General features: G+C 37.4%; 1 protein-coding gene across 2 annotated transcripts; it reads left to right on the forward strand.

Annotated features, from left to right (window-relative positions):
• Nucleotides 1-267: 267 nt before the first annotated feature.
• Nucleotides 268-27,924, forward strand: LOC139945751 (uncharacterized). Of its 2 annotated transcripts, none has more exons than XM_071943140.1 (16): nucleotides 268-350; nucleotides 6,339-6,453; nucleotides 8,620-10,946; nucleotides 11,507-11,606; nucleotides 12,017-12,229; nucleotides 14,095-14,337; nucleotides 15,150-15,203; nucleotides 16,069-16,137; nucleotides 16,325-16,489; nucleotides 17,390-17,614; nucleotides 18,384-18,466; nucleotides 19,809-19,913; nucleotides 20,700-20,850; nucleotides 21,345-21,588; nucleotides 22,040-22,304; nucleotides 23,208-27,924. In XM_071943140.1, exons 2-16 carry the CDS (start codon nucleotides 6,387-6,389, stop codon nucleotides 23,358-23,360), a joined length of 4,464 nt encoding a protein of 1,487 aa, XP_071799241.1. In that variant the 5' UTR covers nucleotides 268-350; nucleotides 6,339-6,386; the 3' UTR covers nucleotides 23,361-27,924. The 2 variants fall into 2 exon arrangements, with proteins under 2 accessions (XP_071799241.1, XP_071799242.1); XM_071943141.1 differs by having other exon boundaries at nucleotides 14,149-14,337.
• The last annotated feature ends 3 nt before the right edge of the window (nucleotides 27,925-27,927 follow it).

Genomic DNA, 27,927 nt, shown 5'->3' on the forward strand with positions numbered 1-27,927 from the left:
TGTGATTTATAACGAGCACAGCAAATTGTCTATCTACTTTCAAACACAGACGTCTTGTGACAAGACTACTAAGAATACTTACTTTTGTAACTTTTGAACATTGAGGGCGGGCGTCAAAAATAACGGTGACTTTTCTAAAAAAGATTTTTCACCGTTATTTTAGACGCCCGCCCTCAATGTTCACAAGGCACAACAGTAAAGCTGCCGTGTGTCGTCAGTGTACATACTCATGTATTGTAACTCCAATATCCGTATTCATTGTGTGCATAATCACTCGCTGACGTATGTACTGCATACAGTAGCTGCAGTTGATGATGTCATGGCTGGTGGTGCAGTAGTGGTAATTACAGGTGAGTTTTGTTGGTTAAATGTCGCCCGATTCCTGTTCAGGGTTAACCTGATCCAACTACGATCTTGTCCACCCAGATGGGGTATCGTATCACGAGTAATCATACCGATTCTAAACAAGTTGGTTAACTTAGTTTGACTTGAATCCAAGTTAAACAACGTCAACGATACTCGATCATGTCGATAGATTTGACAGTACGCAGTGGGCTGCTACTTCTTCTATCGTTTACTGCACGGGAGACACGTTTGTTAGTAACTTGATGGAGGTTTGACGACTCATCATCATGCCTAGTGTGACATTTCATTGTAGCTGGTTGTAGGATTTTTAATATGAGTAGTGGTGTAAGGACTGTTTTGCTGCTGGATTGTTGAGATCATTATTCAATATTATGAATTTCAGACTTGTATTTCCCCTTCTGGCTGTTCTGACGAAAAGGAAATGTAATGGTAATTATTATTTAGGCAATAACACTAGTCTTCTCTATGTGGTAATGACTGGGTTGGTGGCTGGTTAATGGACCGAGCCAAGCCCAAGCCCCCAAGGTCCATTAACACTATTATATAAGTATAACAGGGTCCAGCCAACAAGGTCATAACAATAGTCATTACTAAGCAGTGCCGATAGGCTCCTTAAGCTGATTAATTACCAATCTAATAAATACCTTCGGCTGAAAACAAGACAAAAAACGTAAAAATCATACCATGCATAAGAATAGAATTGTTCATGCGTTAAAAATTGTTTCTTTCAGTTTCATGTTCAAGGTTCATTCTTAATCTTTAGGTAGAATGTTCAACTTTTGTATGAGAGGAATCTCTGACAGCAAATGGTGGTACCTCCATCACCATGGAAATACCTCCATCACCATGGAGAATGTTACCTCTATCACCATGGAGAATGGTACCTCCATCACCATGGAGAATGGTACCTCCATCACCATGGAGAATGGTACTTCCATCACCATGGAGATACCTCCATCACCATGAAGAATGGTACCTCCATCACCATGGAAATAGCTCCATCACCATGGAAATACCTCCATCACCATGGAGATCGTCATCACCATGGAGGTACCTCCATATCACCATGGAGATATCTTCATCGTTGAGGGGAGAGGTACCCCCATCACCAAAGAGATATGTCTATACCATAGAGAGAGGTACCTCCATGGTGATAGACATTTCTCCATGATGATGGAGGTACCTTCATGGTGATTGCGGTATCTACATGGTGATGTAGGTGTCTCCATGGTGATGTAGGTGTCTCCATGGTGATGTAGGTGTCTCCATGGTGATGTAGGTACAGCCATGGTGATGGAGGTATCTCCATGGTGATGGAGGTACATCCATGGTGATTGAGGTACCTCCATGGTGATGGAGGTGTCTCCATGGTGATGTAGGTATCTCCATGGTGATGGAGGTACAGCCATAGTGATGGAGGTATCTCCTTGGTGATGGAGGTACAGCCATTGTGATTGAGGTATCTCCATGGTGATGGAGGTACAGCCATGGTGATGGAGGTACCTCCATGGTGATGGAGGTACAGCCATGGTGATGTAGGGGTCTCCATGGTGATGTAGGGGTCTCCATGGTGTCATGACACGGCGAAACGCGCGAAAACAGGTGTGGGTTTTCCCGTTATTTTCTCCCGACTCCGATGTCCGATTGAACCTAAATTTCCACAGGATTGTTATTTTATATATAAGTTGTGATACACGAAGTGTGGGACTTGGACAATACTGTTTACCGAAAGTGTATAATGGCTTTAAAGCACAATATCCAGTGCATAATTCAGTGGTATAAGTGGCGCATTAAAATACAGACTGGTATTCACTGTTCACTGTTAAATGGCTAAAGTATTATTTATTGCACCAAAAGGTGACTGAAAATAGTTACAATGAAACTTGAAAAGCATTGACATCACCCTAATTACCCCAAACCCATCAAAATCCAATAGCATGTTTGATTTTATTCTGTTACTGAGGACTGTACCAGTGTAAATGGTACATGTATACCAGCGCTCATGTGTCATTTGAGTTATTGAAGGGAGTGGAGTTTATTGTTCTCTTATTTGTCATTGACAGAGTGCGTGCAAAAGGAAGCTATCCATGTATCTATATTCTTAACTGTCATGGTTCCAAGTACTATGACAAATTACATTTCCTCGTTGCTTTTTCACTAGAAATTGTTTAAATAATGTAAAAAGTAAAACACAAACCTGAGATTTAGATAATTTGCTGAAAAATGACATTAGAATTAAAGTTTTGTCATTTACTGATTTTTGATAAATTATATCCCATCGCCATTAGTTTTAAATCATGATTATGTATTGGTATTGTTATTAGGGATATTAATTTTTGTGTTACTCATACATGTACACTGATGTGTGCATCATTAAATCAACTAAATGTTCTGTATGCTGTGCATGTACACAAGCATACAATGCTGAATCAATCTGAGATAAAAGAGTAATGTAAATGATGTACAATGGTTCTGCATAATTCTGTAACAGATTCATATAAATAGTGTTTGTTATCCTCTTACAGCACTCTCCAATGTGTATGTCACTCTAGCATTGTCCCTCTTTGTGACCGTTTACTAATGCATTTCAACCCTACTATGACCGAAGAGTGCTTTAAAGGCAGTGGACACTATTGGTAATTTCTGAAAATATTTATTATCATAAAACCTTTCTTGATTACAAGTAATGGGGAGAGGTTGATAGTATAAAACATTGTGAGAAACGGCTCCCTCTGAAGTGCCATCGTTTTCGAGAAAGAAGTAATTTTCCACGAATTTGATTTCGAGACCTCAATTTTAGAACTTGAGGTCGCGAAATCAACCATCTAAACGCACACAACTTCGTGTGAGAAGGGTGTTTTTTCTTTCATTATTATTTCGCAACTTCGACGACCAATTGAGCTCAAATTTTCACAGGTTTGTTATTTTATGCATGTTGAGATACACCAACTGTGAAGGCTAGTCTTTGACAATTACCAATAGTGTCCACTGCCTTTAATAATGTCTGCTACTCTACTACATAATAATATGTGGACATTAATTAATTACACTTTCCTTTTTGTGTATACAATGGATCAAAGTGTATCTGAGATGCTCAGTGTTGACAATGCGTACACATAAGACATACAGAGGACATACAGTAATGTAAATTGAAATGTTATCATTTCTAAATTGAAATGTTATCATTTCTGTACTGTAAAGCCCTTTCACATGAGGGCAATTTAGCAAGGGTCTCTTGCTAAATTGTAGCATGATTGTCAAATTTTACAAACATGTACCTCGAGTGAAAGGACAACAAAAATTCTACTGTTCAAGTTCTCATGCAAAATCTTGTCAAACATTGCTACATTTTGCAACAATGCTAAAATTAAGCAAGGGACCCCAGTTAGATTGCTGTGGTGTGAACAGCACTTATGAGTACATGGTATGTCATGTACAGAAGGGTGTCAAGGTCACACAACATATGGACATTGTATGCACTTAAGCTGTTATAAGCGATCTATGTTCATTCTAAATGTACATTGTACATTCAATCACTTTAAATTTAGAAAGGTACCAGTGCCCAATTTCATAAAGCCTGTACATGTAAGCACACAAATTTGCTTAGCATGAAATTTCTTCCTTAATAAAAACAAGATTTCCAACCAAATTTTCACATGATTTTCAGGATAAGCAACCAACAGATGAATACCAGTAACAAGCAATACAAGCAACAAATTAAAATTTGGTTGGTAATCTTGTTTTTTATCAAGGAAGAAATGTCATGCTAAGCATTTTTTTTTGTGCTTACAGGCTTTATGAAATTGGGCCCAGTAGTTAACAAGAAATCAGGCTACAAATTGTCAATTTTGAACTTATTCAAAAAGTGTTATTCAGCAGTAATACTGTCAACATACATACTGGTGGGGTTTTTTGTGTGTGTGTTTTTTGTCCAATATAATTTTTAATTATATGTTATTACACACACTATGGAGGTGGTCTATTTAAAGCCCCTTGATTGTTTTTAAAAGCAATTATGCACACTTCATTTGTCCTCGATAATCAAGGACAAATAAATGATCTGCAAGTTTTTATATTCAAGAGGTAGAAGATCTACCACTATAGATGCATAATACCAATACGATAGAGTGCATTGTACCATGTATCTTGAATTTAAGGAACCAAATGTTAGCCAATAAACAGATATGCAACTCACTAATACAAACATTTGATAGCTAGCCAGGAAGGACAAGAAGTGTGTAATATCCTGCAAGGCTCTACACTTGATGTAGGTTTGCTTTTAGTGTGACTTCAACTTGTGTTTGGCCTTGAAGCATTGCCTTGACGGTTGTTTTTCTTGAACCTCGTTGATTGGGGGGGGGGGGTTGTATCAAGACTGGCATAAGCCCCTATCTCATTGGAGCCATTTAACAAGGGTGCCTTGGACACTATTGGTCCTTACCCAAAATAATTTTTAGCATAAAAAATTACTTGGTAACAAGCAATGGAGAGCTGTTGATAGTATAACACATTGTGAGAAATGGCTCCCTCTGAAGTATGGTAGTTTTCAAGAAAGAAGTAATTTCCCCGAATTTGATTTCAGGACCTCAGAATTAGATTTTGAGGTCCCGAAATCAAGCATCTGAAAGCACACAATACGTGTGACAAGGGTGTTTGGGCTACTGTACACTGCACCAACAACCCAACAAGTGGCTAACTTTCAGCCCTCCACGTTATCTGACCTCAAAAGGCCTTCTCACCCTAGCCTAACATTTCCTAACCATAGCTGTAAATACAGAGTTAACGGAATGTTAGTGAATAGAACGACATTGTTAATAACTGGGCCATGCTGCATTGAAACATGATGAATGAAACAAAAAATTGAATAAGTTGGTTAAAAAGAACCCTTATATGGGAAATAAAACAGATGTTCTGTCTGCACAAGTCACTGACCTTACAGGAAATGAAGCTGAACCTTGGACCAAACCATTTTGTGTAAAAGGGGTAAAATACATTTTTTTATTAGCACATCCAAACATTGAACTCTCAATGCAATGTTCGATGAGTTCTGAAATTCACACAATGAATCATGATTGTTACATAGTATAAGTGGATGTTTGTTTAAAGAATGCAACTGACATTCTGAAAGTGCACTTGCCCAGTTTCCACGGTTAAATCACAAAGGCAGAAATAAATAGACGTCAAAAATGTAGTTTAATACAACACAACAGATTGGTACATGTACTTGCCCTGTATGACAAGTTTTCATTGTTTATTATAGATGGATACCTGTATAGAAAATTGATCATATAAAACACCATTATTTGTATGAAATTGTGTCAATTTCCAATAAATTTTAAATGCAGTTATTGGAGATCGTTTTGTTTACACTGTGTGCAGTTAGACAGAATGGAAACTGATTAGTACAAATGGGTTGTCCATGGTCATATGAAGTGAGATAATTATTATAAAAAGTAAACAAACAAATCTTCTTTTTTTCTTTTCACTTTGGTGTAGTAGGTTATTTTCAAAGCTTAATAATATAAGTTATCACACAAGTGCGAGTGGAATACAAAAAAATATAGCGCTTCTGCGTCCCATATCCAACGAGGCCGAAGACGTGCTTTATTTTTTTTCATATTTCACGAGTGCGCGTGTGATAACGAGTTTATCTTCCAGTCTCACTTGCAACGCGCAAAATTTGAAATTTCAGATCGTTTTTTTCACGCGCACAAAGTTTAGAATGTAATTTTTCGCACTGTCCGTATACGGAACGTGACGAAATGACATTTCACAATACGTACTGTGTAATAAAAACAGGAAGCATGATACAAAACAGAGGTCATATATAGTTCGAGCTTCTGATTGGTGGATTAGCGAGTACTGGAAGGTAATGTATTTTATGATGGTATTCATGATCATGGCATAATTCTTCTCAAACCAACATTCCTCTAACTTGTTACATTTATCCTTATTTTTACTCTCACGTATAGGTTGTTAGCGCATGAAGACATCATTCAATCTTCAAGACACTGAGTAAGATGGATTCGTTCTTAGCTTCAGCATCCGATTTAGACAGCATTCTTGATCAGTTTGAACGTAATGAAGGTTAGTGTTTTAACAATAATCTAGCTACGTAGCTTTTTTGTTATTTTCCCGTCAAGCTTAAACAATGTTGAGGCTCACCCTTAACACTAGCCTGGTGAACATTGTGTTGTAAAAACTACTACAGGCTAGTAAACACAACCTCTCAACTTGCCCTGTGGGCTACTCAAATCTGTGCAACCTACTTGTTTAAAAATCTCATATTTCCTCCATTTAGATGTGAATAATACTATTTTTTTAATGTGTTAATTTACTTTGAGTGTTTGAGTGTAACTTTATTGGCCTATTATACTGGTTGTGATTGCTTCCATTATTGCATCAGAAAGGTACATTTATATGACCATACATTATATCAGGGCTACTAAAACTTCCTAGGGGCAAGTTAAACCCAGAGTTTGTTAGCCATGTTGGCTACTTAACAAAACAAAAACTTAAGGGCAAGGCCTGAATGTAAATAAGCATGCTTATTTACATTCAGGCCTTGCTCCAACATTCATGTAAAAAAGCACATCATTATTCATGTAGTCAGAAGGCCTTTGTGAACGTTGACGCCTTCTAGATGCTTGTTTATTATATTAATCTTTAGCCCTTTGTGAATATTTTTGTATAATTGTGTGTCGCACTGTACTTTGAAACCAGCTGTTCTGTTATGTGAGGTACAATGTCCAATACTGTACACATTTTACATGCTTGATTTACGTACACAATAGGGCTACAAAGATAATATCCAGAATAATTCTACTCCAATCTGGTTATTACTATTGACGATGTCACCCTTAAAATTGAACTAGACATATACAAATTGAGTACACTTATTGGAAATGTTTGTTCATTTGCATGTAATTTTTAATGTTTATATATTAATAAGCATTGTCTCGTTAGTTCATTGTAGTGTCTGTTGTAATCAAAGATTTGTTAAAATTGTATGTTTGTTGTTTGTGTGAAACACAGGATGTGGATCTAGGATCATTATGTAAATAGCAAAACAATGTTTGTACAGTATGCTGTATGCAGTACATCAATGTGTGCACAGGACATGTACGAGTTTACAAGTAAAATGTACAGAAAGTCATGCTATTCACATGACAGCAATTTAACTGGGGTCCCTTGCTTAAATTAGCATGGTTGTAAAATGTAGCAATTGTTTGAAAATTTTACAAGAGACCTTGGGCAGCAGAACAATAAGGTGTCCTTTCACACAAGATTCTGTCAAATGTACAATTTAGCAAGGGACCCTTGCTAAATTGCTCTCGTGTGAAAGGGGCTCTAGATGGGAGGGGACTTGGTTGTGAATTTGTGATTGATGAACTTAACCATCGCTGTCAAATAAACAACTGTGTGATATTGACTCATAATTACTGTACATCCCACCAGTGGTAATAACATCATAACAAGCTGTGTATAGTGAAGTCACACTGTGCACTAAGCAACACAATATGTAACACAGATTGAGCAGAGCTGTCATGCATGCAAGTACACATATGTGAAGTATGAACAGTGTTTGGTATGCAGTAATTGACTAAACAGACTGCAGTCAGTTTGTACTTGTGTTATTACGGATCAACCAGTAAACAAAGATACATGGTATGTCAAGTTTATTACTTAGATTTAGAATGGGTAGTATGAACATGGAGTTCCTTCCTCCATGGTATGAACAAGTACATCCCTGTTGCATGTGTGCTGTATGGACTTGTATTAAAACCTACGTATACACAGAATGTGTACATACATTCTGTCATGTATTGTAAACTGTCAAACTTGAATCCCTCATATAATGTCTGTTCTTGCATTCTATTAATAGACAGAAAGGCAATAACACAACACTGTTTGTCTACTATGATGATTCAGTCTGTTTTGTGCACAACTGACCATATCAAAGAAGACAACAATCCTGAATTGTGTACTGGTGTGTTTAAATATGATTGAGCAAAGCCAATACCAATGCGAAGCAAATTGGACGTCAAAACTCTCCTTTGGCAGTGATACTCGCAAGTGAGTTCAGCAGAGTTGAACTGCTGCGATTCTTTCATTGCGAAGTTGTGACATCAGCATTCGCTTCCATTCGCATGAGGTATGGGATATATTCAGAACATTGAATGTCAAAACATTTTGGAAGTTTTTAGGGTAAATTTTCTTGACTAACTTGTTGTTGATTAATTTCTGCTACAGATTCAACCACTTTGTTACAACCGGAGCCTTTAACTGCCAATAAAGCTGTACCACATCAGTACGTCACTCCACAATCGCCACAGATAGTGAACGGTACCAGTTTGTATCATACAGAGACAAGTCAAGAATCCAAGATACCAGAGACCAGTCAAGATGGTCACAAGCCAACAGAGTTTCTTATTGATCTTTCCGAGGCCGATTTTGCTCCAGCAGTGTCGTCAGCATTAACAGTGAATACAAGACTGGATAATATACAAAGTAGCAGCAAGTCAAATGAACACAGTGAATCATCAAACAGTATGAGTGAAGTGAGTAGGCTGGATAGATTATCTAACAGCGTGGATGATGGTAATCATGAGGAGAGGACCGGTCATACTATGAATGCTAATTTAACATCAACCGTTCCATTCAGTAGTTTGCAATCTGGAGGTGTCACTGATGTACACAAACCCTTTGTGTCTGATCAATACACTATAGCAACAAGCGTGGAGAATGTTCAATCATGTAATACTCCCGCAAATGGTTTGTCGTTACCTGTTAATAATGGAAATGCCGGGAATGCGCAAACAACTACAGCATCGCAATCTCTGCATGATGGTGTTGAACAACACAGTTTGCCTGTCATGCCTGTGGACGTAAACAAGAGTGAGGACAGAGTGTTGGAGAGAGGAGAAGTTGACAAACAAACAGAATCAGGTAGAGATGACAAGACAAATGTAACAAGAAATTCCACTCAAGAGACGTTGCAAGAAAAAGGTGGCGTCGTTGACACCTCCACAATGTCTCTGAGTAAAGCTATGACACCGGCTCCTCTAAGACCAGAACTCATGCATGAGTACGTCAAACAAGGTGCCAGACCCAAGATTATTACAAAGATTAAAACACAAGAGAGTCCAGTCAAAGCGGTTTCAGACGCCTCTGCTCTCTCCAAACCTAGCAAAGGTGGAAGTCAACCCAAAACAGCTGTGGGCTTTGGAAATATTACTAGCGTTAAAGTCACTGATGCTGATCTGGAAGCATTGGAGCAAGAGGTGGGTATCATGTCTGCCCAAGACAAAAATAAACCACTCTCTCAACAAGTATTCCCTTCAGTTGAGAACCACACACAGCTCAAACACAAACATTTGAATGTTCAAGAACTGCAGAATCCATCGGATAGAGTGAGCCCAGTCTCTAAATTACTACATGAACAGTTTGTCAAATCACAGCACCGTACACACCAGAATGCGTCTCCAGGTAATGAGCTCCTTGGATTGGATCCCTTCTACAGCCAGGATAGTGCGGTTACAACCCCTACCCCTACAAATATAGTGCCAGATTTATCTCATGCGCCTGCACCAAGCGTTCAGTCTAACATGTCACTGTCTAATAACACACAAACACAGGTTCCCCAGAGAAAAGTAGAAACCAAAGACAATGTTCTTCCTAATGATGTGCGAAGTAAAAACGCCAAAAATTTATTACGGAACAACCAATCATTGCCTGGCAGACCCCATGTCAATAAGGGACCAACGGAGGATCTCTCAGCACAAATAAATAACAGCAACTCACAATTGAAAATGCCTAATGTGGTTAGGGGAGACATCTCTGATACTACAGCCCTTCAAGTAGAATCGCCGGGTACGTCTACATCAACTGGACCTCACAATGTACAGCCTGGACTACAACCTGACCATCCAAAGTATGGTAAGAACTTCAACCAGCAGAGTGGCTTTCCATCTCCATCTAATCTAAACAACACCATGGACCAAACGCCTGCCCCTCCCTTCATGCCAGCAGACCCTCCTAGTTATCAAGACGTTAGAATGAGTGTGGAAACGGAAAACAAAACAGACAATATGAGACAGGGATTGTCCCTGAATTTCGATCAGTCTGGTTCACGTAAGGTCGCCCAGGCATTACCTCCAAGTCCAATCGTTGAGAATGCTGTAGGTAGAGAGGATGCCTTTAGAGTGGTAGACCAAACACCACCTTCTGGACAATCTACTTTAGTTGATGTGGTACCACCACCTACATTCCATACAGAGCCTCAGATAAGACCTTCTTCTCAAGCTGAGGTCAGTACAGCACCTCCACTTCCAACACCAAACACTGTGAGCCAAAATAACCAGTTACAAGCAGAAACTGATTCTATAACACCATCTAATGAGACAGATTCTGAAGAGGGTGAATTTAGTCATCGTGTCATGGACTATTCAGAAGGGTTCATGCAGCTTGGGGCTGTGGCTCCGGTATGGGTTCCTGACTCAGAAGCACTCAACTGTATGAACTGTCAACAGAAGTTCACGTTCCGAAAGAGAAGGCACCACTGTAGAGCGTGTGGCAAGGTAGGTTTATAACCTTAGATTCGAAGTTTGATTTACATAAGTCAGCGGTGAAGTACGCGATAAAGTTTCTGTAATATATACAAGTAAATATTTTTTTTAAATCAAAAATTCAACATAAAAAATGTGTGGGCTTTAAAATTGCTTGGCAACAGCCAATCTCTCTCATTGGTTTAACTTCTTTAATTATGAGTTGAACAAATCAAGAAATTGTGATTCAGTAACTAGACGCCAATACTTATTCTAGTCGTCGTGAAATCAGCAGTTAGCTTTGGTAGGATTCAAACCTGCAACCTTGTGATTGCAAGTCCTGCAGTATAAACACTTGACCATGGTGACCAGTATTAAACATTGATGAGTTTTCCATTGAGCTATGAACGATTGCATTATGACTGAATATAAACTAATCAATCAATCAATCAATCAATAAAACATTTATTTCCACATTCACATCACATGGAGGCATCATCCTAAAAGCCGAGGCTTGTGGTGGATGTGCCCGTTACAAAATTACAGAACAAAACAGGAAAACAGCACTAATTACTAATGTTATTTGTTATTAGGTGTTTTGTGCCAAATGTTGCTCAATGAGATTGAAGTTAAAGTACATGGAGAGTAAAGAAGCCAGAGTGTGCATCAGTTGCCTCAATGTTATACTCAGAGGTAAGTGTGCACCAATTGCATATTTGTTATTATCAAGATTCACAATTTAAGGACCTTTCACACAAGAGCAATTTAGCAAGGCTGCCTTGCTATATTGTAGCATGGTCGTAAACTTTTAACAAAATTTACCTCGTGTGAAAGGACAACAATTTGTTCTACTGTCCCAGTTCTCTTGCAAAGTCTTGTCAACAATTGCTACATTTTCCAACCATGCTAAAATTAAAACAAGGACCCCAGATAAATTGCTGTCATGTGAATAGCACTATAGGCAGCTCAGCTACAATACTCCATCACTACCAATTAACAAACATCTTGCAGCCCTAATATTGGTTGACTCAAGACTTTACTAAGTGGGTATCTTAGCACTAGAGTAAGCTTGGTTGTAACAAAGTTGTTTTATTTGGCTATAGCACAAGCTCTCAAAAGATCACAAGGAGAAAATCAACAAGATCCCCAGCAGCAACAACAACAACAACAACTGCAACAGCAACAACAACAACAACAACAACAACAACAACAGCAGCAGCAGCAGCAGCCAGAGCAGAATAATCAAGGGAACGTACAGGAAGCTGCAGGCTCTGGTTCTAATAATAGATCATCACTTCGTAGACCTAGCACTGATGGTAAATTTCATCTGTGATCCCACTTTTGAACCTTTTTAACCCGAAGGAAATTCCCCTATTTAGTTATTAATTAAAAGGTAATCAAATGTACACTGCTAATTTGCCATTCTCGAACTATGATCAATCTGTTTTTTATAGAGGTAGAATGATGACAAGAGCAAGGTATTTGAAACGTTTACAAACTCTCTGTGCAGTAGTGCAGTTATTTGAAACGTTGAGACCAATTTACAAACTCTCTGTGCAGTAGTGCAGTTATTTGAAACGTTGAGACCAATTTACAAACTCTCTGTGCAGTAGTGCAGTTATTTGAAACGTTGAGACCAATTTACAAACTCTCTGTGCGGTAGTGCAGTTATTTGAAACGTTGAGACCAATTTACAAACTCTCTGTGCAGTAGTGCAGTTATTTGAAACGTTGAGACCAATTTACAAACTCTCTGTGCGGTAGTACAGTTATTTGAAACGTTGAGACCAATTTACAAACTCTCTGTGCAGTAGTGCAGTTATTTGAAACGTTGAGACCAATTTACAAACTCTCTGCAGTAGTGCAGTTATTTAAAACGTTGAGACCAATTTACAAACTCTCTGTGCAGTAGTGCAGTTATTTGAAACGTTGAGACCAATTTACAAACTCTCTGTGCGGTAGTACAGTTATTTGAAACGTTGAGACCAATTTACAAACTCTCTGTGCAGTAGTGCAGTTATTTGAAACGTTGAGACCAATTTACAAACTCTCTGCAGTAGTGCAGTTATTTGAAGCGTTGAGACCAATTTACAAACTCTCTGTGCGGTAGTGCAGTTATTTGAAACGTTGAGACCAATTTACAAACTCTCTGTGCGGTAGTGCAGTTATTTGAAACGTTGAGATCAATTTACAAACTCTCTGTGCGGTAGTGCAGTTATTTGAAACGTTGAGACCAATTTACAAACTCTCTGTGCGGTAGTGCAGTTATTTGAAACGTTGAGACCAATTTACAAACTCTCTGTGCGGTAGTGCAGTTATTTGAAACGTTGAGACCAATTTACAAACTCTGTGTGCGGTAGTGCAGTTATTTGAAACGTTGAGACCAATTTACAAACTCTGTGTGCGGTAGTGCAGTTATTTGAAACGTTGAGACCAATTTACAAACTCTGTGTGCGGTAGTGCAGTTATTTGAAACGTTGAGACCAATTTACAAACTCTCTGTGCGGTAGTGCAGTTATTTGAAACGTTGAGACCAATTTACAAACTCTCTGTGCGGTAGTGCAGTTATTTGAAACATTGAGACCAATTTACAAACTCTCTGTGCGGTAGTGCAGTTATTTGAAACGTTGAGACCAATTTACAAACTCTCTGTGCGGTAGTGCAGTTATTTGAAACGTTGAGATCAATTTACAAACTCTCTGTGCGGTAGTGCAGTTATTTGAAACGTTGAGACCAGTTTACAAACTCTCTGTGCGGTAGTGCAGTTATTTGAAACGTTGAGACCAATTTACAAACTCTTTGTGCGGTAGTGCAGTTATTTGAAACGTTGAGACCAATTTACAAACTCTCTGTGCGGTAGTGCAGTTATTTGAAACGTTGAGACCAATTTACAAACTCTCTGTGCGGTAGTGCACTTAATAACGATCCTATATAAGCTAAAGTAGTAGTCCTAGCCAATTTTCTATACCTTCCACCCAGGTATAAGTCTCCTGAAAAGTCTGATGAAAAAATTTACTCTGCGATAGTAGAATACATAGTAAGACAGTTCTTTAAATAACAAAATCTACCTGGTAAGTAGATACACACATGGTGTTACCGCAAACCAGAAATTATGATATGGAATGATATTGATTAACCTTTCTTTGTATTTTACCCCCAAAACATTGTACAATGTTTTGAAGGTTCTCGCTCTAGGGAAACTCGTAAGGTTCGTTTCTCTGATGGTTTGAATCCAGGGGTTGATACTGGACGTCATGCAATGCCAGCTTCTCAGAGTACGGATAGGGAACCTAGTGGGATGGAGGTTATAACTGGACCCTTCTCAGGTTTAGACGGCAGACCACAAGAAGTAGTACACAGGAGTTTAATTCCTATTAATGCGGATAGTTTGCCGCCGGTTATCGTAGCAACGGAGGTCAAAGGAGGTTAGTTTGTGTTCTTGTTTACTAAGTTACTTTTTGTGTATTTATTTGGTGTTGGTGTTTTAATTAGCATTGGTTTCGGGAATATATTGTGACTCAAAAACCCAAACTACTGGACTCTGATTAAAGTGGTATGCCTGATCTCATGTAAAGAATAATCAGTTTAGTAGTACAGTGCTCCGTCCAAGACGTACCATACAATGACTCAAAACCCAAACTACTGGACTCTGATTAGAGTGGTATGCCTGATCTCGTGTAAAGAACAACCAGTTTAGTAGTACAGTGCTCAGTCCAACACGTATCATACAATGACTCAAAACCCAAACTACTGGACTCTGATTAGAGTGGTATGCCTGATCTCGTGTAAAGAATAATCAGTTTAGTAGTACAGTGCTCAGTCCAAGACGTACCATACAATGACTCAAAACCCAAACTACTGGACTCTGATTAGAGTGGTATGCCTGATCTCGTGTAAAGAATAATCAGTTTAGTAGTACAGTGCTCAGTCCAAGACGTACCATACAATGACTCAAAACCCAAACTACTGGACTCTGATTAGAGTGGTATGCCTGATCTCGTGTAAAGAATAATCAGCTTAGTAGTACAGTCTTCATTTAACAAACCATGCTGTTAGTTTGTGATGGATTAATGTGGGGAGGGGAAAATTAATTGGATTTAATGCTATGAACGTGTTTGCTATTAATACATGTGTGAGGCACACATTTTTGTATAGGAAGAACATAGCGTTCAGTTTAAACTTCTTGATATTAACAGTAACATATTTTGAGATAACTAATGATTTGTTTCTTTAACAGAATACAAAGTCCATGTGAATCCAGTAGCTGATGAGCTCATACAAGAAATGAGAAGTAAGTTCACTTAACATATGGGGCTATATAAGAAGCCACTATTCTTCTTATTATTATTGACTATTATTAAATTTTCAAGATCCATCTGGATCATGATGCTGCTTATGGGCAAACAAAGTTCCCTGAGTGTTAAGAGTACATCAAACCAAACTAAAACTCTATAATAGTCAAGTTCTTTGATAAGATTTGATGTAGAATGGATGTGACATCACAGGTACAGTACAAATAGCCTAAGGCGCTATCGTAACAATTCCGTTTATAAAGCTTGAACCGTATGCAATTGAACCGTATGCAAATTTAGTTTAAAGGCACTGGAGAATATTGGTAAATACTCAAAAGAATTGTTTGGATAAAAAATTACTTGGTACATGTAACTAGCAATGGAGAGCTGTTGATAGTATAAAAGATTGTGAGAAACTGCTCCCTTTGAAGTAACATAGTTTTTTGAGAAAGAAGTAATTTCTCACTAAAATATTTGAATTGAATTTGAGACCTCAGCTGAGGTCTCTTGAGGTGTCAAATCAAGGCATCTGAATGCACACAACTTGTGATAAGGGTGTTTTTCTGTCATTATTCTCTCTCAACTCCGATGGCCAATTGAGTCCAAATTTTCTCAGGCTTGTTAATTATGCATATGTTGAGATACATCAAGTGAGAAGACTGGTTTTGACAATTACCAAAGGTGTCCAGTTCTTTTAACTAGGAATAATTTGTGAGGGTTTTTATTTTTTTTATTTTATTGATCCAATAGTTGATACAAAAACACATCTTGCCTTATTTGTTATAACTGTTATTAAAACTAGCAATATCAAAGCTCTGTGGATTTGGAATAATTGATGCTTTTACTTTGTGACTTTCTTTGCAGATCCAACGGCTCCTGCAGTGGTTTTTGCTGTCAACAAAAATCTTCTTGTCAGAACAAAGATTCTGGATTGTAAGTTACAAATCAAATTTATATATAATGGGGGAAAAAACTTAGAAATATGATGTGTGAATATATTATTTAGTGTTCCATTTTGATGTTACAGGATTGGGCTAGCAAAGTACCTATACTCAATACTCAACTGACAAAATAACCTGTGCTCAAACTCATGTACTTGATTCATTTTTTATCTTGACAGTGAACTGCTGTGTAAACCGAACCTGTTGGTGTTTCTCAACGAAAGGAATGGCTACCGTTGGTCAAGATGAGATTGTTATTGTCTTAGAATGTCTTCCTGATGAGAAGACTATACCTAAAGACATCTTCTTTCATCTTCAGTCTCTCTATGAGCAAGCTTCTACTGGTAAGATATTAAGAAAGTCATTCCTTAAAGAAACTTTACAGAATAGGTGAGAAGAAAAGAAATCGTCTAACATCACAGATTTACATAAAAACTACACGGTCTAATGATGATGAAAGTAGAAAACATTCCTTAAAACATTTTTGTCTGAAATGACATATTGATGAGAAATAAATCAAACTTATCTCCTGTTTAGAGTTTATCACTCAGTGAGCGTTTTATTCTTTTTTTTAAATCGATGTCATGCAAAAATGTGTTTTAGTTTTTTTCACCATTTTCTCGTGACCCAGATGGCCGATCGATCTCAAACTTCTACAGGTTTGTCAGTTTTTATATTTGGTGGATTACACAAAGTGCTTACACTGCCAGCAACTGTTTTGTTAGTAAAAAAAAAACAATTCTGTTAAATGCCTTTAACTCACTAAGAATACACTATCGGTTTCACAAGATAAATGATCAAAATGATATAAGGCATTCAGACCTTGGTGCAGCTAAAAAAAATTACTGACGCTTACACAATTTCTACAGAGTCAGCTGCCGCAAACTGCTTACCAACCAAAAAGGACCTATGGTATAAATGCAAACAATTAGTGCCCTGATGTTTTGAGCCTATCAGAGTCGATACAGGTTCTATAATCAAGAAATTTTTGTCAATAAAGGTTGTCCTGATTACCCTTAATGAAGCTCAAATAAAGTTATACATGTAAAGTCAAATGTAGGAGCAAAGAACTATTGCATTAAAAAAAACTATCCTCGAGCAGTGAACTCACAAAACAAGATGGCGTTGCCAATGACAAACTAAACCACATGTCAACAGTCAACTGCTGTTGCATGTCGTATACAAATGTACAAAATCAACTGCTGTTGCATGACTTGCATTTTACATATTTGTCATTAACTCAGGTGTAACTGTATCTCACATGGGGCATAGTATATTCAGTCAAAGCTTCTTAGGTGGACGTGAGCATGGTGGATTTCTCTACCTTCGGCCATCGTTCCAATGTCTGGGGAAACTCTTACTACCAGAGCCTCCTTATCTATTTGCTGTCCTCCTACAAAAATGGGAGACACCATGGGCTAAAGTCTTCCCTCTGCGACTATTGCTAAGACTTGGAGCTGAATTCAGATGTAAGTATTAAATAGATGGAAGTAGGTTTGACTATCTTACAACCCTCATCCAGTAGAGTCCCTCTAAAACACCCTGCCAAATACAACAGAATGCAACACAGTTTAAAATGAGATGCAACAAAATGCTAAAAGGTATTTTGTTGCATTGTGTGGACATGTTGTTTGTGTTAGGACTGAGCAAGGGTGTTTTGCCCTGCTATATGGAGTATGCACATAAGTGTAGCGATGACTTGGCTTCTATGTGGGACCATGAACTCTGTAAATGCAACAAAGGTTGACTGCCAAATACAACAATATGCAACACCAAGTTGAAGTCACTTGACTGCTGCAACAAATTCAGTCAAAGAATGTCAAAGGAGTTGACTGGCAAATGCAACACAATACAATAATTATTTCCATTTGGTGTGTAGTGTTGCATTTATAATGGTTATGGTTTTAATAGTGATAGCATTACAGAAGGAATTTGAATCTCCTGGGCATTTAGACATTAAGATTTCCCATAATAATGAAGTAGATACTTCACATCCAATAAATACGTCGTCTTCTACGCAATTGAGTATACATAAACCTCGCAATCAGGAGTATTTTAATGACAGCTATTCATCATTGATTTGCTTGTAAAAACGTAACCAATGGTAAGGAAATTTCCTAATCCAACTTGCAACATCAATTGATTTAAAAATGTTGTTAAACCTTCTGTTTGGTTAAAGCATTGTTTTAATGTAGTTTTTAAGTTCTGACCACTCTTTAATTATTTGATCTTTTCCAGACTACCCATGCCCCTTAATGAGTGTACGTTTCCGTAAGCCAGTGTTTGGTGAGATTGGACATACTATTATGAATCTCCTTGCTGTAAGTCAACCTTAACAAAACTACATTATTGTTATTTAATAGATGTAAAACTTTCATCAGGGATGTAGAATATTCATTTTGGTTTTTACTTGTATACATCGATGTGTGTTAGCAATGTATAAACAGCACATTATTGTTTATAACAAGAGCATTCGTATGACCAAAGTTGATATTTCATGTGAAATAATAATTTATCATTCTTGTGAAGCGCATTCCATCCATTGCAAAACCCCAATGCCCTGTACGGCATGAAACTAATAATGGTTTATAACAAGAGCATTCGCATGACCAAAGTTGATATTTCATGTATAATAATAATTTATCATTCTTGTGAAGCGCATTCCATCCATTGCAAAACCCCAATGCCCTGTACGGCATGAAACTAATTGAAAGAAAGCGCATTCCATCCATTGCAAAACCCCAATGCCCTGTACGGCATGAAACTAATTATTGTTTATAACAAGAGCATTCGCATGACCAAAGTTGATATTTCATGTATAATAATAATTTATCATTCTTGTAAAGCGCATTCCATCCATTGCAAAACCCCAATGCCCTGTAAGGCATGAAACTAATTGAAAGAAAGCGCATTCCATCCATTGCAAAACCCCAGTGCCCTGTAAGGCATGAAACTAATTGAAAGAAAGCGCATTCCATCCATTGCAAAACCCCAATGCCCTGTAAGGCATGAAACTAATTGAAAGAAATTCAAATTCTCTTGGGGTATTCTAGGACCATGGCCGTTGGATAGTATACAAATATTGACTGCTTCGAGTGCTATGGTTAAAACTATGACTCCCGAGGTGATCCCCGGAGCGTTCTATTTTCCCGAGGCGAAGCCAAGGGAAAATAGAACGCTCCGGGGATCACCGAGGGAGTCATAGTTTTTAACCATTGCACGAGTAAAAGCAGTCGATATTTGTTTTATAACACCCCAAACATTTCTAAATACTGTACTATTATTATTAAGTTACAGACCTGAATGCTACAATCCACGGAATACAGATTGCAAACACTTTTACTTAATGTGTTGCATGTAGTGTCGTGCAATCCGAAATGGTTACAGACTATTAGTTTATCATCCTCGTACACGCAACGGACGTCTGGGTACTGCACGCCGTGTGCTAGTCTATCGGACTAGCGCACGGCGCTGTGTGCTAGTCTTCAGACTAGCGCATGGCAAACCGACGCACTATCACACGGCCGTCGTCTAGCAAAACTAAGACATGTCATGTGATGCGCACTAAACCAATGAGCAGGCAGAATACTTGCAAGGGGTGTTATAATACAAAACATATGCCTCAAATAGACTTACTAATTTTAGTATCATTGTTCCTTATAGGATTTTAAGAACTATCAGTATAAGTTGCCAGTGATACCAGGAATCGTGATTCATATGCAAGACAGAGAAACACTGATTAAGATTCCAAGGAATAGATATGATGAGGTAAGCATAATAAGCCTTACTGCAATCGCTATGATGAGGTAAGCATAATAAGCCTTACTGCAATCGCTATGATGAGGTAAGCATAATAAGCCTTACTGCTATCGCTATGATGAGGTAAGCATAATAAGCCTTACTGCAATACGGTTTTAGAGATGAACTGTTAATTGTGCTATGTTTGCTGTTTCCATTATACCTTTCACTGAACCTTTGTTTCATCAATTAAAGGAACACGTTGCCTTAGATCCGTCGAGTTGGTCTTTGAAAAGTGTTTGTAACTGTTTGTTATAAAATGCATATGGTTAGAAAGATGTTTTAAAAGTAAAATACAATGATCCACACAACTTTGCCTCGAAATTGCGTAGTTTTTCTTTTACTTTGCGAACTAACACGGTCGGCCATTAAATGGCTGACCATGTTAGTCGACAAGGTAAAAGGAAAACCACGCAATTATGAGTGATACTTGTATTCTACTTTTAAAATATCTATCAAACCATATGCATTTAATAACAAACGGTTTATTGTTGTAAACTAAAACCCATTAATTTATAAACTAAAGGGACCAGGGGTCGATTTCTGAAGTTCATACCAATCCTTGAGAGAAATATTTTCATCTGAAAGCGGCACACTGAAAGTTCACTGATTATAAAGATCATAACAGTACCAATCCTCCAGAGATATATTTCCATCTGAAAGCTCACTTCATACCAGTACCAATGCTACAGAGATACATGTTTCATTTAAGGATTGCCTTTGAAGATGTCCTTACTGTAGCTTATTTCTGTTTAGGTCATGAAGGTTGTGAATAACTCCAATGAACATGTTATGGCAATAGCAGCTAACTTCAGCACTGAATCCGACTCACATCTAGTATGTATCCAGAATGATGAAGGCACTTATCATACACAAGCAATCAGTATACAGAACAAACCAAGGAAAGGTAACAGACTAATCATTCATCATTATTCATTAACTACAATCATGTATATGAAGTATGATACCTTGACTCTGATCTTAGAGATTATGTTTGGAGTTGAGAACTGAGAAGTATCCCCAAAAGGTATGAAAAATCTACTTTGTGGTAGTAGAATATATAGCAAGACAGTTCTGTAAACTCTACCTGGCAAGTACGTGTAGATACACACATGGTGTTACCACAAACCTATTATATATAAGAACCATTTAGGAAAACATTATAAAAGACTGGTGAAGTATTTGCTTTTATCAGCAAAGACAATAGATGATATTGAATGAAAAAGCTTAGTTGTTATACATTACAACTAATACCTAGATTCCATTTAAGTTGTATCCAACTATGTATTCAATCAGAACTGGAGTGCCAAGCGCTTTGACCACTCATCAGCCATGACATGCTGAATAATTAATAATTACCTTATCTCATTGACCATTTTGACCATTGCTTTGTTTTTTTAGTCACTGGAGCTAGCTTTGTGGTCTTTAATGGTGCATTGAAAACCACAACCGGACTGACGGCTAAATCCAGCATTGTAGAAGATGGTCTAATGATTCAAATACTTCCAGAGACTATGGCAGCTTTAAGACAAGCTTTAAGAGAGATGTTAGATTTACCGATACCATGTGGGAGTACACAAGCTGAGCAACCAGATGAGACTGTAACTATTACATGGATTGATGATGATAAAGCAGTCAATATGGGGTAAGTAAAGCTACATTCGGGAGATTCAAGTCTGAACTCTAGTCTTCACTTGTTTTTAAAGGCACTGGACACCTTTGGTAGTTGTCAAAGACCAGTATTCTCTTGTTTTATCCCAACATATGCATAAAATAACAAACCCGTGAAAATTTTGACTAAAACAAACACCCGCTGTGTGCTTTCAGATGCCTTGAACTGCCTTGCTGTGGTCTCTTATTCAATTTAAATATTTTAGTGCGAAGTTACTTTTTTCTCAAATTATGTTACCTCAGAGGAGCTGTTTCTCCTGTTGGGGTGTTTGTTTGTTTGTCTGTGTCTTTGTTGGGGGGGTTTGGTTGTTGCAGTGTGTGTGTTGGGGTGTGTGTTTGTTTTATTGATCGGGTTTTGTGGTATGTTTGTTTGTTTGTCTGTTTGTACATATTGATGAATGTCCTGTAATTTGATTCTTATTCAGTGTTATCAGCCCAATTGACCATCGATCATTGGAAGGGATTGCAAGTATCCGAATCCATAACGGCACAGATTACAGAGGTCGTTCAAGGTCACTACGATGGACAGAGGTATTCTTCTTGGAGAATAACGAATCTCCGGTGGATTTGAGTCGTTTAGCGGAGATGTTATCAGCAGCATTCTGTGTAGCATTGACTGGGCAGTTGGATGAACTGAGAGAAGCTGCTATGACTAAACTAGCACTCAGAGTTACAGTAGACTCAGATAAGGTAGGTACAGGGTGGTTAGTAGTAGAACAAATCATGTCTTAAGTATTCGTTCTCCGCTATGACTAAACTAGCACTCAGAGTTACAGTAGACTCAGATAAGGTAGGTACAGGGTGGTTAGTAGTAGAACAAATCATGTCTTAAGTATTTGTTCTCCGCTATGACTAAACTAGCACTCAGAGTTACAGTAGACTCAGATAAGGTAGGTACAGGGTGTTTAGTAGTAGAACAAATCATGTCTTAAGTATTCGTTCTCCGCTATGACTAAACTAGCACTCAGAGTTACAGTAGACTCAGATAAGGTAGGTACAGGGTGGTTAGTAGTAGAACAAATCATGTCTTAAGTATTCGTTCTCTGCTATGACTAAACTAGCACTTAGAGTTACAGTAGACTCAGATAAGGTAGGTACATGGTTCATTAAAATGATATCAATGCAGTACCCGCTGCTAAAAACATAGGATTCCAACTGCCTCTACCTACCGAGCAATCTCGGTAGTCTAGTTGGTATGACACTGCTCTAGAATTGCAAAGGTCATGAGTTCAAATCCCACCCGAGTAAAAATGCCTGTGATTATTTTTTTACAGGACTCGGGGAAAGTACTGAGTAAACAGTGCTTACACATATCGGTGTAAGGGTAAAACCAAAATCAATACGACGATGGTTATTATATTTTCATTGCCTCTGGAACTTTCTGCCTGAACATCTAAAGGACACACATGACATCTCACGGTTCCAATATTCTCGCAAAATCTATCTCTTCAGATTAGCCGTTAAACAAAACAAGTGAAATTTTCTTCTTGACCAGCGCCTTTGAATGCCACACAGATAAAGTGCGCTTTACAAATGCTGTTTAATTATTAATTATTTTCATGATATATTATGATATGTTCTTCTCATTTACAGGTTGGTTACGAAGCTGGATCTAAGGGTGAATTGCTGCCACCAGTGTACATGAATGAATTAGACAATGAGTTAATACCAGTCTTGCATAATGCTGTATCACAACATGAAGGGGGACCAGTTATTATGGAACTGGTATTCTACATCATTGAATAGTATTGGTTTCAAGTTTGGAACCACTGTTAAAGAGCTATATTATATGACATAGTTGAATAACCTGGTTAGGAATAATTACAAGTTTATGTCTTTTTTTTTGCCTTGACATTATATAAGTTTTCACGCAAGAACGAGTAGAATATGGAAACATATATTGCTTCTATGTCTCATATGCAGCAAAGCCAAAGGCTCTATTTTTTTTCATATTGTATGAGTGCTTGTGATAATGAGTATATCTTCAATCAAACTTGACAACGTGCAGCTAATAATAATGCAACATGCGATGCGAGATCAGTGCACTATTTATGGTGTGATAAGGACTGTGCTGTGTGGTTTACTATACCTTATACATATTCATGATTGAAGGCCAAAATCTCACCGGTACAGTCACCATCACATACCAGGGCCCCATTTTAAAGCGCTGCTTAACGGTAAGCACATTTTTGTGCTTACTGTAGCAGAAAAATCTGGCCCAGATGCTATCTGTGCTGTTTACTAAGCACGCACAGGTCTAAAATAGCATCAGTAGTAGACTACCGCACGGGCAACAGTCCAGCACAGGAAATACACGTGTAGTAAACTGTCACATGTGCTACCCTCAAACATGTTCAAATGTATAAAATATCACACTGTTGTTGCCATGGATCGACCTACCTATTAGAATTGAGGAATCAAGTTTGGTTGAAGGTAAACGTTACCAACACTACTACCATGCATATCAGCCTATACAATAAGAAGGTATATTCATTTAGAAATTAAGTTTTGTTATGTTATTGAAATGCTTGATGAATGTAGTAATCCTATTGTTGTCTTATAATAACTGGCTGCAAGTATTCCTATATTCACTCTATATCTAACTATGATGCAACAAGTGAATGAAATATTTGATATATCATCAGTCAGTTTATGTTCACAACTACTTTAGAATATTCCCCAAAAATTGACTCATTATCTCAATGTCACAAAAATACTTTGACATGCTAAAATAATATTGTCTTACCGAAACATATGTTTTTTTATGTGAGTTATTTCACTCATTTCTAAAAAAGAAATACAGCACCTCAGTAAGTACTATTTAAAGGGAGGCTTTCTGACCATCATTATATTCAAACTGTGTGAGTTTAATGTAACTCTGTGGACATTGTGTTCCGGGTCGTACAAAAAGTACCCAGACCCTTTAATGATAAGTAGAACACTTAGATTATATCAAGGGAGCTTTCTCTATTTCAAACTTGATATTAATCCAGTTATTTTCGGCAACATCTCTCACCAATGTATTTCTATATGAAGTTCAGGCCATCGCTCACACATACTAAATATTTTATGTGGAAATTAAATTTTGCATTTGTCTTTAACAATTTTTATGTAACACTAATTATGCAATTTTCTTTGTTATTACTGAATTCTTTGTATTGTTTTTAATGACGCTATGCACTTAACTGTAGGGTCATTCCAGAAGTGTCTTGTTTTGGTTTACATTCTTACAATGTACAATAGACCGATCCATTACCCATTGCGTATCGACCAATCAAAACCCATTGCAAAACCAAAAGTCTGACACTATAAAGTCCGACATGCGTGCGGGTGTGTTTGGCGCGCCCGGCAGAGTTGTGCTGAATGGCATTGGAGAGGCTCACGGGTTCTTGCTCACACGTGCGCCGTGGGCGGAGCCTAATGGATCGGTGTATTCTTTTCGCAATTTGTTGATGTACAATAAGTTCATCTCACTAGTATCCTATCTTAATGTACACAACCACTGCATCGCACTAAACAATCACTCTTAGATCCGGTTAGAGTTTGTGGCTACAGCAAGGGCTCTGGCTAGATCGCTGCGCCATCATGCAGTCATTAACAATTGCAGCTGTAGCCATATCCACCATTTGGATATCCCTTTATCAGGGGTGTCATGTCTCTGTTTGGCTACAGCAAGGGCTCTGGCTAGATCGCTGCGCCATCATGCAGTCATTAACAATTGCAGCTGTAGCCATATCCACCATTTGGATATCCCTTTATCAGGGGTGTCATGTCTCTGTTTGGCTACAGCAAGGGCTCTGGCTAGATCGCTGCGCCATCATGCAGTCATTAACAATTGCAGCTGTAGCCATATCCACCATTTGGAAATCCCTTTATCTGGGGTGTCATGTCTCTGTGTGGCTACAGCAAGGGCTCTCTGGCTAGATCGCTGCGCCATCATGCAGTCATTAACAATTGCAGCTGTAGCCATATCCACCATCCAGATCTCTTTATCTGGGGTGTCATGTCTCTGTGTTTAAACGGAACTCCGTTTTGGGTTTTTGTTTAGATTAAAATCATTAAAAAAACGAAGATAAAACCGCCCCAGATAACAGAGTAAGTCTTGTAAAACGAAGATAAACGTTAAAATTGGGCTTCACGTTGGCAAGTTTTATGAGCTCGCATGCTTTCGTGCTTTGCGCTCAGAGTTCACAACAGCCTATCACATCCCTGCTTTATGAACCTTTATTCACTACACATCATTGCGTCACTGCAAGTCAATTTAATTGATGTGCACATCTGGGATAATGTTACATGTAGCAAGATCCTAAATTGTTGCAGTTTAAAACGCATTTCAATACAGTATAGTATTTACCTGCCATTAATTGCTGAATTGACCGTTTTGAAGAGATTGAACAAATCCTATGAAGAGCTTAATTTTGATCTGATTATGAATCAAGACGCATTTCAATACAGTATAGTATTTACCTGGCGTTAATTGCTGTATTGACTGTTTTTAAGAGGTTGACAAATCCTGTGAAGAGCTTAATTTGGATCTGATTATGAATCAAGATCGTGCTTTCTTTTGATTTTGGGAGCATTGCACTTGGTTTATTGCCTATTTAATAACACTACTACTAATAGTTATGTTTATACCATATAGGCATTCTGAGGTGTATCAAGTTTTATTTATCAAGTATTTCTCTTTTGACACAAATTGTTTCCTTAATTTTAATATAAAATTTGTTACTTTTTGTAATCGATATGGAATAATGTTAGATTTTAAGTAAATAAATATTAAATAGCTTTTAACGGATTTGAATTAATTGGAAAGCGAGTCTTTGATTAAATTGTCATTACTCGCCATCTCATGTACATCATAACTAATAAATAGCAAATTTATCTCGCAATAATTATGTATAATGGAGATTTTTGTTGTGCATTTATTTTTCAAAATGAATTTAAATACAATAATTGAGTTCATATTGACTACCAATCTGCTATAACTCTTCGAACTTTTGTATGAAATAATTAATTTACTGTCATAACTGTTTCAAAACAGGGGATAGAGCCTTGCCTAAAAATACACCACAAGATTTGGCCAGTTGAAACATCTTGTGTATAAACTGTAGACTAATTACACATAGGCTGTTTGGAAAAGGTCAAGGTCACATGGATTTCTTTGTTTGAAAAAAACCCATTAAGTTCTCAAGAAACCATCAAGAAACCAACAGTTCTTTTAAGAACCACCTCAACTCGAATTAGAGATTTGCATTTCATGGTGTTCTGCAAACCTTTACTATATCAAATTTCCACCATGCAAAATTTCAAATCCTAGTCACTTAACGACTTATATTATTTTTGGTTCTAAGATACGTTTCAATATTTTACAAATTAATTGTGACTTTGTTATTGGTGTAATGACATCACATGACTGTAAATGACTGTCAATTTTTGTATTTACTTACACACCTCACTGCTTATTAACATAATGACAAGCGACAAACTATTGTAATTTTTATATAGTAAATATTTTGTGTAGTTAGAAATTAACACAGAAACAGATGTAAGGATTAACTTATGTACACTTTGTACCTGTAAAGTTTCAGATTGCTTAAGGCCAATAAAAAATAAAATACCAGTTGATCGTCCAGGTGTTTCCAAAAGAGAAGGATGAGGGCCTTTTTATTTTTTATTTTAAATTAAAATGCCAAGCATTTAAATTCAAATTGGCCACTAATTCTTCAGTTTAAAGTCAACACTTACTTTATGTAGTTACAAGTTCTTAAAAGATTAGTAAGTTAAACGAGAAATACACAGAAAATTTGTCTTTTTGAAGAAAAGAAAAGAAAAATAGTTTAAAAACGGATGCAGCCTCAAAAAAAGGATGCGGGAGGGGATGATCAACTGGATTTTTATTTTATTTGGCCTAATGGGTAGTCTCATGGAGGTAAAGGGAGGTTGAAGACAAATGTTAATCAAACATTTACCACTTTGTTATTTCTGGTGGGTTACTGGAAAGTAGTGAAATCACTGGAAGAATAAATCTGTACCAAATCTCATGAACAAAATTATAAAATTTGTAATTATTAAGAGAATGTAAGTAGTTTTGGATGAAAGAGTTTTGTAATTGGATGTTTTGTAAGGTGGGTATTTAAACTTACATTAAACTTGCATGGTTTGAAGATAATGATGGTAAAAAGCTTGCCCGACTCATTTCTCAAAAACTCACAGCACTTCATCAAGTACATTTGTGATATTTTAAGGGAAGCTTTCCACTATCCTTTCTTCAAACTGATAGGTTAAATGTAAATCTGTTAGCATTTTGTTTTGT

Source organism: Asterias amurensis, chromosome 13, assembly GCF_032118995.1.
Source record: "Asterias amurensis chromosome 13, ASM3211899v1".
NCBI classification, from domain to species: Eukaryota; Metazoa; Echinodermata; class Asteroidea; order Forcipulatida; family Asteriidae; genus Asterias; species Asterias amurensis.

Bases quoted from the DNA above. Each gene is read 5' to 3' on its own strand.
- LOC139945751 (XM_071943140.1), top strand. From the start codon at position 6,387: ATGGATTCGTTCTTAGCTTCAGCATCCGATTTAGACAGCATTCTTGAT. The intron at 6,454-8,619 runs GTTAGTGTTTTA...TTTCTGCTACAG, and splicing joins TCAGTTTGAACGTAATGAAG to ATTCAACCACTTTGTTACAA. The intron at 11,607-12,016 runs GTAAGTGTGCAC...ATTTGGCTATAG, and splicing joins CCTCAATGTTATACTCAGAG to CACAAGCTCTCAAAAGATCA.